Genomic DNA, 12,404 nt, shown 5'->3' on the forward strand with positions numbered 1-12,404 from the left:
AAAGCTGGAACCAACTGAAGGGCCCTATTGCAGGGCACACGTAGACTACCAAGTATAATGGAGGAGGCACACACAGAAGAAGACCAGATAGATGACTGGCACATGCTGAAATTACATCACTTATGCACATCAAGAGACTTCATCAGGAGAGTACAATACGAGCCCACAGACTGGGAAACTTTTTTTTTTTAACAATGACACATCGAACAAGGGTCTAATTAACAAAATATACAGAACTCTACAACAGCTCAATAAGAAAATAACAAATGACCTAATTAAGAACTGGGAAAAAGGACATGAGCAAGCATTTCAGCAAAAATGAAGTACAAATGGCTAACAAACACATGAAAAATGCTCACAATCACTAGCTATCAGGGAGATACAAATTAAAACGACAGTGGGATACCACTTTACACCCACAATCCTAGCCCAGTGTAAAAAAGAAGAAGGAGATAACAAATGCTGGAGAGAACACGAGAGATTCGTACTTGCATACACTGTTGGTGGACTTGTTAATACATACAACCACTATGGAAAACAATATGGTAAGACATACGGTAAAAAGCAATTGGGAATTGAAATGCCTACAATCCAGCAACACCACTATGAGGCATATACCCCAAAGAACTAAGAGACACCAGGAGCAGATGCATGCTCTCCCATATTGATAGCAGCACAATTCACAATAGCAAGACACTGGAAGCAGCCCAAATGCCCAACAGCAGAACAATGGAATACTATGCATCTCTTAAAAACCACAGTGATGAAAACATAAACACTGCATGGAAGGACCTGGAAACCATTATTCTGAGTGGCGTTAGTCAATCACAGAAGGACAAACATTGTATGAGCCCACTCCTATAAGGAGAAACGCCAATTAAGCAAATCTTAAAGATCAATTCCCAAACAAAGGAGTAGAATGTCTGCCTACCAGCCATGAACCATACATCACCCACTCCACCCCACCCTTATGTGCACTTCATAAGAACCACCGTGTAAGGGGAGACCTCGCCTTAGCTGGGCTCAGGAAATAGGGAAAGGGAGAGGACCATCCACTTGATGCTATACTACATTGAGACAAGATTGTGACAAATCAACAGGCCCTCCATAGGAATGAGAAGAGAACCTGACTAGACAATCAAGCTAAGACCAGGGGAGGGGAGCATCTACATTTCAGAGGAAGCACTGATACTTGTATTGGTGGGTTGTATTCAAACAAGCAGCCATCTAAGTGAGGCGTCAACTAAGTCCACACGAAAGAGCACATCGTCCTGTGTGATCCAAAGATGACGATCACACAATCCCAACAGGATGAAGGGGAAATGATCAGAGCTTAAATCGTGAACACCCACTTTGTAGGTTATGGAAGACAGTGGGAGCCCAAAATCCATCTGCAGAGTATCCAGTCAGAATAAGCCTCCTGCAGATCCCCTCTAGCCACCAGCATGGGACTTGAAAAGCTTCACTATCAGAGATTATTCTAAACTGGATCACGGTGGATGAACCATGGTATAATATGCTACTTGGTTAGTTGACCTCCCTCTTGACCCAACCTGAATTTGCTCTAAACACAAATATTTATTGCTTGTTCCACGACAGAAATTTCTTCTCTGGTTTTTAAAATATTGTTGGTGGTCTTTTCTTTCTTACTCCTTATATTTGTCTTTATATGGTTATTGTTGTTTTCCTCTTTGTTTCGTTTATTGTTTCTGTTAGGTTCCCCAGTTTATGAAGCACAGGAGTGATGCAACGAGACAATAACTGATGCAATGGTTTATATGGAAGCAGGAGCTAACGGTGGATGAGGGGAATCGGGGAGCAACTGATGAATGCAGGAGTGGGGAGGAAACATTAGAACTGATTGTAATGATGTATATACAACCTTTTGAAAAGCTATTTAACTATGGATGTGCATGAGATATGAATATTATACCAAGGAAACTATTGGGGGGAAAAAAAGAAAGAAACCAAACTTGACCTTTAATTACCATGGGTGAAAGAGGAAGGGTTATTGCTGAGGAGCCATTGAATTTATTTTAATGGTGGTTGTGCAATTTGGAGAGGGATATCAATAATGGTTGTATAATATGAAAGGTTAATTAATGGCACTGAATTTTACATGTAGGAGTTATTGAATTGGAGAACTTTTGTTGTGTATATTTTTGCCACAATTAAAAAATAATTACACTAATAACAATGAGTACAAGGAAGAAGAAAATGTTCTAAAATTGATTGTAGTAATGATTGTACAACTCTTTTTTATATGATTAAACTACTGAATTGTGTATTATATGGATAAATGTGGACAAAACTGTTAAAGTAAAAATGTTCACAACTGGACAAATAAGCAATATCATGATAAATGGAAAAATACTAAGGTTATAAAGGGTTTCATTTTATTTACTCATATATCATGGACTGACAGCAGAAGGAACAAATCTGTCTTTGAAGAAGTACAGCCAGGATGCTCCTTAGAGACAAGGTAGTGAGACTTCATGTCATGGACCCTGGACATGTTTTCAGGAGGGATATGTCCCTGGAGAACGCCATAATGCTTGGTAAAAACCAGTAAACCAAACTCATTGCCATCAAATCCATTCTGACTTGTAGCATCCTTATACGACAGGGTAGAACTGCCCCGGTGGGTTTCTGAGACTTAAGACACCTTGCATTCACAGGAGTAGAAAGCCTCTTCTTTCTCCTGTTGAGTGGCTGGTGGTTTCAAATTGCTGACCTTGTAGTTAGCAGCAGCCCAGGGTGCAACCCACTACACCACCAGGTTCAGCAAAAATGAGGAAGACACTCAGCAAGATTGATACAGTGGTTGCAACAATGGGCTCGAACATAACAATCATTGTGCAGACGGCGCAGGACTAGTCCCTGTTTCGTTCTGTTGAACACAGCGTCACTATGAGTCTGAACTGCCTGCACTACACCACAACCACCTAACACGGCTTCAGTAGAGTTTCCTATGGCAAATTTTACCTCTAAATTCTGAAGATAATTTTGCCTAGTTTTTGCCTTTTTATCATTTCAAGTAGATGAAATTACTCAGTATAGGATTCCGTATTTGACTCTTTTGACATGTTGTCAGGTGCCATCGAGTTGGTTCTGATAGCCTCAGAAAAAACAAAATGAAAGGCCGCAGGGTCTTGCATCATGCTCACAGTGATTGTTAGGCTTGAATCCCTGCTTGCAGCTGCTCAGTCAAGTCATCCTGGGGATCTTCCCCTTTTCCACTGACTGTCTACCAAGCACAGTGTCCTTCACCAGGGACTGGTCTCTACTGTGTCCAAAGTATGTGAGATGAAGTCTCCCCACTCTCACTTCTAAGGAGTATTCTGGCCATACTTCCTTTAATATGGATTTGTTTGTTCTTCAATGGCACCTGTTTCTTCTTCGTCTAATGCATTCGCCCGTGCTGTTGGCTGTAACCCAAAGATCCCACTATTATCTAATTGATTCAGAATCATAATGACCCCATAGGGCACAGCAGAACTGCCCCAATGGATTTCAAAGGCTATACATTTTTATAGAGGCCGACTATCATATCTTACTCCTAACAACATTTTTTCCCCTTCCATATTGAGTAGTATTCCATTGTAAGGGTTTGCCCGAAATTCATGATCTATTCACCAGAGCTTTTCTTGAATTTATTTATATGATCATAATATTTTTCTCTTTTATTCTATTAATAGGGTGAACTACATTGACTTTCAGGTTTTAAGTCACCATGCAGTTTAGTTTGATTTATACCCACCCCACCCCCACCTAGGAATTTTATCTATATTTATGAGGGTAGCTGTGGGTGCTGTTCTTTTGTTTTGTTTTGTTTTAGGCCTTTCATTGGTTTTGGTTTCGGAGTAAAATTGGCCATTAAAATGGTTTCTGCCTTGACAGCTAAAATGCTTTCGCAGGAGTCTGAGTCACATATGAGGCATAAAATCAGTCATGATGGGTGTCAACTAAATGTCTTTGAAACAGAATAATCTGTCACTCCCTGATTTCCATAACAAACATATCCTACTCATCCTCTCGTCTAGCTTGAAATTGTCTTTATTACCGAGTGCATTGTAAGCATAGATTTTAGGACATTAAAGCTAAGCAATCCTAGAGATTACACTCACTAGACGGTGAAAGAAATGGCAACCTTTAGAAATATCCAGCCTTCCAGAACTGAGTACCTTGCTGCCTCCATTGAGTAACATTTATTGCAACCCTTTATGGATAGCACACGTATAAAGTGCATCCGCGTCCGTGTACATATTTACATGACAAAGTTGATGTGTCCATCCTTAGTCTTTCTCCTCCCTATGAAGGCCCACGCAGTTCTTACCGACACAATCCAGTTGCAGCAGCAGCAAAACAATGAAACTCTAGGTTTGTGTGGCCTTGGGGTTACCAGCTGAACCGGGCATGCTCAGTCGCCGGGCAGATTTTTTTCGGCGAAGTGGAAACTACAACAGCGCGTACAGCGCGCGCGGTGGTGGGTGTGTCCTCGTGGAATTTAGAACGTTCCTGCAGCCAATGAGGCCTCGCTGTCGGGTGGCGAGGCTCCTGATTGGAGGAGCGGGGAGGCGAGCGAGTAGAGGGGCCTGGAGGGAGCCGGGAGCCGAGTGGGGCGGTGGGGCGGCTGGGCTACGCGGTTCCCTGCGCGCGAGCAGCTGCAGCGGCGGTAGCATCCAGCGGCAGCAGCAGCAGCAGCTCTAGCCCGTGGCTTTACTTTTTGCTTCACGAACGCAGTCATGCCGAAGAGAAAGGTAAGACTTGCCAAACATTTTTTTTCAAAGGCCTTTAAATTGTGTTTACAGTCAACCATGTCAGGCAATGGAAGGTCGCGGTCCTCTTTGCTTCCGCACGCTGGTTTTCAGACGCCTGTTGCAGGCTTGTCTTCCCTCGTCTTCTCCGGTCTCTAAAGGTTACTTTCTCTCCCGCGACGCCGGTCCCGCTCTTGAACTCATTCCCGCTGGCCTGGTTTCCCCCGCCCGCAGCGAGAGCAAACTGCCACGCGGAGAAGTAGAGGGAACACACGAAGGGGCGACGACAAGTCGACGCAGAGGGAGGTCGAGGGGAGAGCGAAGTCGGGCAGATGCTGCGCGGACGCCCCCGTGGGCCGGGTCCACGGCCGGTGCGCCGCGATGGCTCCGAGGCTGAGGGAGGAGGCAGGGAAAGCCATGTTTAAACGGCGCTCGCCCTCCGGCTCGCCTCCGCGCAGACCCGTATGTACCAACTCCGGTGTCCGTCAGGGCTGGGGACGGCGCGGGCGGGGCCCGGGGCCCGGGGCCGGACCCGCCGCGATCGCTGCAGGCGCCGCGGAGCGGGCAGCGTGGGAGACGGCGGGCGCCCGCGGCTCCCCCTGCGCCGAGTCCACGCGTGGGAAAGGCGGGATCCGCGCCTTTGAGTGACATCTCACGCCCCTTGTTAAGCTGTGTCCCCTTCCGCGCTGGCCCTTCACAGCAAGTACCACGCCTGGGTCCTTCTTCCCCCTTGGTGTCCACTAGGGACTAGTTACTGCCCCAAGGCAGGAGGTCCTTCTCCCATAGAAAACCAGTGTGTGGCGGCTGGCTCCTAAGGTAATGTTTTGTATCCTCCCACCTCTGGCCCCAGCGCTTCCTGTCAACCGGTGAACCAGTGTTAGATTTGAAGCACACTTACAAATAATATCCCGCTTTATCAGCTAAAGTCTGGACTGATTTATGTGTGAGCGAATGCAATACATGAGAAAACATTTAAGTGTTTTAAATCCAGATTTGCCCACTCATCTGCCATTTTTAAGAATTTGGTGTCTTCTCCACTTTCTAAAAGGCGTAATCTTTTTTTTTTTTCTTAATGTTTATGGGTCCCTGGGTGGCACAAACAATTCAAGGGACCCACTACTAACCTAAAAGCACCTTGGAGGCTTGTGGGTGCTGAGATGATTTGACAGCCTACTTCTAAAAAAATCCACTATTGAAACCCCGATGGGATAAACTTCTCCCCTTGTAGAACTTTGACATGAGATCACTGTGAGTCAGAATTGACTCAGGGCAACTGTTATCTACTTGTTTGTTTTAATGTAGGATAATGTGCACATGCCAGCAAGTGCCATGCATTGTGTAAAAGGTTTGATTCGCAGTAACTCATTCAATCCACAGACGACCTGGAGAAATTATCACCATTGAATTGGGACTTGGCATGAATTGCCCAATATCTCACCAGTCAAATGCTAACAGCAAACATTTCATGAGAGGTGGTATATCCCAAGTCCTTACTCTCAGCCATTATTTATTCCTTCTCTGCATGTAGTGGTGGGTGGGGTCAAAAGGAATTTAGAAAACGCCCAGACCTCTGCCTAAGAAAATGATTGGCATATTAAGGGTACTAATAGTTTAAATGTGTTATTTCAACTTAATTTTCATGAAAGAACAACACTAGAATGAGGATATGAAAATATGCAGTCATTGTCAGTATTTTATTTATTTATCTGATGGTTAAGAACTAGTAGAGTTTTAAAAGGACTAATTGTCAAGAAGGATTAGAGAGCACGTTGGTGTTATCACCTTGCCTGGGAATTATTAACAAAAGTTTGGATATCCATAGTAGGCTAAATGTGCACTCTAGATATAATGGTCCATGGCCCGGTGACTCTGTGGGCTAATGTTCAAAAAGCTGGAAGTTCAAATCCAGTAGACCATCTCCGTGGAAAGATGAGACTCTGCTCTCATCATGAGATTTACAGTCTCAAGAACCCTGAGCAGCAGTTCCACCCTGTTCTATATAAGGTCGCTATGTGTTGCAATCAACTCAATGGCTGGTGTTTTGGTTTGGGTTGGAGGTGTTGGAAGGAATTGTTCCTTATTGTCCTTCATGGACCAGAGTTGATGAAGTGATTACTCTTAGTTTTCATGTGTGTCCATGGCTGGATAGCGGACACACTAAAGATGGTGAAAGAGAAGAACTGTTTGTTTTTCTTTTGCAAACATTGTTTATCATGGTTTCATTTTCCCAGAAGGCAAAGCATCCTTTGAATAAATTGTCCAGGCATACTGAGCATTGAAGCATTTCTTTGTGCTACCACTTGCTTCATCTCTTAGGACCTCAGACATGAAACATCTCCATAATTGATAGAAAAATTGTCATATATATCTGGAGCCCAAAATTTTGGTTTGATACCAAATAGGAACAGCCACAAATGATGGTGTAGTCGCTTGGCATGGCAGTTACGTAACCTCCTGTCAAATTGAGCAAAGGGGTGGAGTCTAGCCTGTCAATCAGGTTGCAGCTTGATGACCTCATTTGGAGGCAGGAAGGAGATAAATAACTCCCTGGAGGTCAGACCCACTTTCTCTGCCTTTCCTCTCCTGCTGTTGAGACTCTCAGAGAGCTGGAGGAGGCACATGGAGACTGTGCCAACATTGAGATGCTTACCCTGCCACTGGATCCACAAGACCTTCTCACTGGCCTGTGATCTTCCTGCATTCGGCATCCATTGCATGTGCTCATTGAGCCTAAAGAGGAATTTATGGACTAGTATAAGACATATGGACTAATATCAAACTTATGGACTTGATCTGGACTGGGCTGGGATGTTTTCTAAATATACATCTGCTCTTTATAAAAAGCTCTTTCTTATACACATATGAGTGTCTGTGAATTTGTCTCTGTAGTCAACCCAGACTAACACACTTGGTTATCTCTTAAGCTGCTAGCAAGGTCTGGTTCAAATCTACTTGCAGCTCCAAGGGAGAAGGATGAGACTGTCTACTTCCATAAAGATTTACAGTCTTGGAAACTCCAAGGATTAGTTCTACTCTGTCCTATTGGGTCACTATGAGCTGATACTGATGCAGTAGTAGTGAGTTTGTTGGTTGTGTGTGTGTGTGTGTTTTAAATCATGGCAATCCCATTTTACAGTCACACCTCGAAGTACATAATGAAAGCATGAAGTTCCTTGGAATTACCTTGGGAAGTTGTTATTAGTAAAACATATCTCTATTATAAAGAACAATGCCTGAGATAATCTGCCACCCATAGCTCTTCACGATCAGTAATGCTCAAGTAACTACCAAAGCATTTCCATTCTACTTCAGGGTTATTTCATGACTGAAGAACTGCTCAGTCTATAGTTGAATAAGTCAAAGCACCCTACAATATTTTGAGCCATCTTGGCCCCTTTTGCCTTCTTTTCTCAGATGTCAAGAACAGTTTCTTGAGGAGTGTCTGAGTAAGTTTTCTGCAGAGCAGAAAGCAGTGCTAATAACATAGATGCAAACACCTGGAGTGCTAGCATTCTTTCAATGGTGTGGGGACGCACAGTTTGTGCTCATGGGGTGTCTAATTTACTGCTTCTGTGGAACTTGTATTATATTCAATTAGGTGATCTAAAAGAAACAAATAGCATCATGGTTGTGTATATGTTCCATAATGTATAGCATAGATTCTGTATGTTCCAGAGTGCATAATGTGGATTCTAAAATCTTGCTTTTGCCCTATCTATACTTTAGGGTGAGGTTTGTAAGTGAGATACTTTGTGGTGGTTTGAACTCACCCAGTGGCACATTAGAAGACCAGCCTGGCAGTTTGTTTTCCTAAGATTACAGACAAGAAAACTCTATGGAGCAGTTCTCCTCTGTAACACATGGGGTTTTCATGAGTCAGAAGCTAGTCCACCGCAACAGGTTATTTATATTCTAGGACAGATAGGGAAAGAAGAACGAACTGGGGTTGGTCCTGAGAGTAAGGGCAGATGTTAGCTGCTATCAATTTTATTTTGACTCCTGGCAACCCCATGAGTGCAGAGAATTCTGTAGGGGTTTCAGAGCTAGAACCTGTCAGAAGTAGATGGACCTCCCTGGCTTCAGAGGTACCTCCACCTGTGGTCAAACAGCCAAGCCTCAGCTTACTGCTTGAGTATTTAACCATTCGTTCCATCCAGGGACCTGTAAATGTGGACAGGACTTTAATATACAGAGAGAGGGGCAGGGGGATGTGTACTCTCTGTCCTCAGGCATTTGAATGCCTCTTCTAATTGTGCCTTATCATGACCATGGCTTAGTTATATAGCTTCAATGCCATAATGCCATTTTATGTAAATAATTATATTACTTTGTAAATTTTATATAGATAATTGAGTGTAATAACCATAGCTACTTTTTTTTTTTTTTTTTTACTACTACACTGTTCTTATAAAGAGTTTATCCCTTGGCAGGAGCCATGGAGAAAAAGTGCTTATGTATTGGGCTGCAATCCACAGGGTCAGCTGTTTGAAACCACCAGCCACTCCTCAGGAGAAAGACAGGGCTTTATACGCCCGTCAAGAGTTTCATTCTCAGAAACCCATAGAGGCAGTTCTACCCTGTCCTACAGGGTCACTATGTGTTGGAATCAACTTGATGGCAGTGAGGTTTTTTTTGTTTTGTGTTTGGACAGACCTAAGCAATGAAGATTCCTGAGTTTGTGAGATTTAAATAAAATTGAAAAATTGCCAATATTTGTTAATGAATGGGTGTCCCCCCACATTGATAATGAGCATAATAGCAGGAGAAATGCTAACACTCATGGACTCGGGCAGTGGTAGGACAAAGATTGACTGAATTCTAGACTGTTCTGGTCTGACACCCTGGAATGCTTGCACTGGTCACATCGCTATGTAACAATTTGATGTTCTACAAAGGGGCATCAGCCAGTATAACCTAGAATCACAGCCCTGGAATGATTAGCAAAAGCAAACACAGTTTTACATCCTTTTTCTTACTCATTTTATTATAGTTGTTCTACTTTCTAATCACTAGACCTATTAGATATGCCTAGTGTATCACATCAGAAATTCTCTAAAATTCATAAATGTGTGATACATACAGTAATGTATCTTTATACTTAAAATACAGGTATAAGGAAGAAAAGGCTACCTTCCTCTACTGTGAAATTTGTTATCCTTTGATCTGTTTCCTTAAAATTTAAAAGCCCAATACTGTTGGTTATGGCCCAAGAGATGCTTATTTAAGAATACTCAAGTTTTCTGGTTATTTTTTCAAAAGAATAGCAATTGTCATAACGACATAACACCAATGATAGAAACTAAATGAAAATTCAGATAACTTGGTTACATGAAAATGGATATTTTCTATATGGCAAAAAAAAAACTTGTTGAAAAACGGGTATAAAATATTTGTAACCACATATCACTGGGGAAAAATTGCTATTTTAAGAAGATGAAGAGGTCTCATATTCTTATAGTAATGAAAAAAATCATTCAGTCAATCCACAGAAAATATTTAGCTTTACTCGATAGAGGTCAAAGACAGGAGAAAGCGGAGGCATTCTACTCTCTTAGAGAGTTACAGTCTAGGAAACCCACAGTGGCCATCTGCCCTGTCCTGTAGGCTCACTATGAGTTGGAATTGGCTTGATCGCAGTGAGTGAGAGGGATCAATGAAAAATACATACCAAGGAGAAGTGGCTTTTTTTAACCAATCCATTTAGCAAAGATTGCAAGGTGTTAGCTTTAGCAAAGATTTGGGTGTTCAGTCGCACAAATGTGGATTGGTGTATACTTGCACTTTAAAAAATGCTTTATGAGTTATGGTTGAAGTACCATAAATTCCATTTAATTTAAATACATAAGTTTCATAAAATTCAAATTGTATTGCAATTGTATTTACAAATTGCAGATGACTCAGTAGGAGCCCTGGTGCCACAGTGGTTACCTGTCCTTGCAACCTACAAGCTCAGTAGTTGGAAACCACCAGCCGCCCCACGGGAGAAAGGCAGCACTACTGCAGTCAACAGTGACTCAGAAACTCACAGGGGAGGTTCTCCCCAGTCCTGTAGGGCGGCTCTGAGTCAGCATCCACTCGATGGCCCTGAGAGAAGTGACTTAGTAAATCATTTGTAAAGTTGTACAGCCATTAGCATAAACCCTTCCCTCCAGAAAGTTCTCTTATGTTCTTTGTAGTCAATCCCTTCTCCAACCCCAGACCACAGAAAAGTTCCGTCAATATTGTACTTTATATCAGTACTTCAGTTTTTTAAATGCCCAATATGATTAAGTATACCTTTTTTGTTTATCTTTTCAGGAGTTCATAGACATATGGATTGAGTTATTATAAAAAATGTTGCCACTAATATTTGCATACAAGCTTTCCTGGACAGATTCATTCATCCTCTTTGGCCGCTTCCTAGGAGTAGAATTGGTGGGTCATAGGAAAGTCTGTGTTTAACATTTTAAGAAACTGCCCAGCAATTTTTTTGTCTTTTTCTTGTTTGCCTAAAAGACTGTTAATATTCATGGTTAATACCTTTTTTAACTTTTTAATGTTTTTTGAAGGAAGGTTTACATTACAAATCCATTTCCCATTCCATAGTTCATACACATTGTATTTGATCTCATTGATTGCAAGCCCCAGAATGTAATTTCATTTATTCCACTTTCTTCCTGTGTCTCATTTCCATTCCTTCTTCTCTCCTAACCCTTCTGAGCTTTGTCCTTGGGTAAATGCTGCCATCTTGATCTCAAAGGGTTGGTTCTTTTAAGGTGTTCTTATCTTTCTAGTGTTTGGGTTCCCTTCAGAGACCTGAAAATTGAATCAAAGGGGTGAGTTCACTCCCAGCCCTAACGGATAACTAAAGGACAGTCTCAAATATCCACTAGGCTCTATCTAAAGAGTATATACTCGGTCATTTTTTATGACTTTGATTTTGCTCCATCTTATCTCCCACTCTGCCCAGGACTTTCTAAAGTTACTCCTCTCAGAGCAATTAGTGTAGGTGGGCACCATCTAGTGCTTCTGTTCTCAGGGTTGTGTGGATGCTGAGGTTCATTCGTCCACTGTATTCATTGTTTACACATTTCTTTGATTCTTCTCCCTTCTTTGTTCTGGATTGCAAAAGACCAGTAGTTTTACCTTAGGTGGCTGCTTAGGAGCTCTTAAGACCCCTATTGTTAATCACCAGTGTAGGATGTAGAACACTGTTTTTGTAGACCATGTTATGTCAAATGACTTTGATGCCCCTTGAGACTATGGCCTTGAACCGCCAGGCCCAGGGACTCATTCCCTCAGGCTTTTGGGTCTACCTAAGAAGTTTTCATAACTTTTCCCCTGTATGCACCGCCAGATTGGTTGATATATTTGCTGCAATGTAAATAAGCATGTAGAAATACCCTCTGCCAAGCATATGTACATATACTCTGGAACAGTGTGAGTGGAAGTGGTGTCAGCTCTTTGATGTGTGGTAGAATTCATCAGGGAAGCTGTTTGGGCCACGACTTTTGTTGTTATTAAGAGTTTTTTAATAAACTGATTATTTTTATTATAAATAATAAATTTTCTAATTTTCTTAGTCTAAAGCTAGGTAGGTTAGGTAGATGGTGTGTTTCTAGAAAATGTGCATTTTTTTAGGTTTTTTAATTTTTCTGAGAACAGTTC

The 12,404-nt window shown here is 42.1% G+C and overlaps 1 protein-coding gene across 2 annotated transcripts in view; it reads left to right on the forward strand.

Moving 5' to 3' along the window:
• Positions 1-4,627: 4,627 nt before the first annotated feature.
• Positions 4,628-12,404, forward strand: part of HMGN3 (high mobility group nucleosomal binding domain 3) — a 46,596-nt gene continuing 38,819 nt past the window's right edge. The window contains exon 1 of one of the 2 annotated variants that reach the window (XM_045294629.1): positions 4,628-4,760. In XM_045294629.1, the coding sequence (XP_045150564.1) occupies positions 4,746-4,760 (15 nt within the window). In that variant the 5' untranslated portion in view covers positions 4,628-4,745. The remainder of the gene's footprint in view (positions 4,761-12,404) is intronic. The other variant, XM_004696296.2, reaches the window with a different exon arrangement.

Source organism: Echinops telfairi, unplaced genomic scaffold (genome assembly GCF_000313985.2).
Source record: "Echinops telfairi isolate 266 unplaced genomic scaffold, ASM31398v2 ScPeMD7_3533;HRSCAF=4204_0, whole genome shotgun sequence".
Taxonomy (NCBI): Eukaryota; Metazoa; Chordata; class Mammalia; order Afrosoricida; family Tenrecidae; genus Echinops; species Echinops telfairi.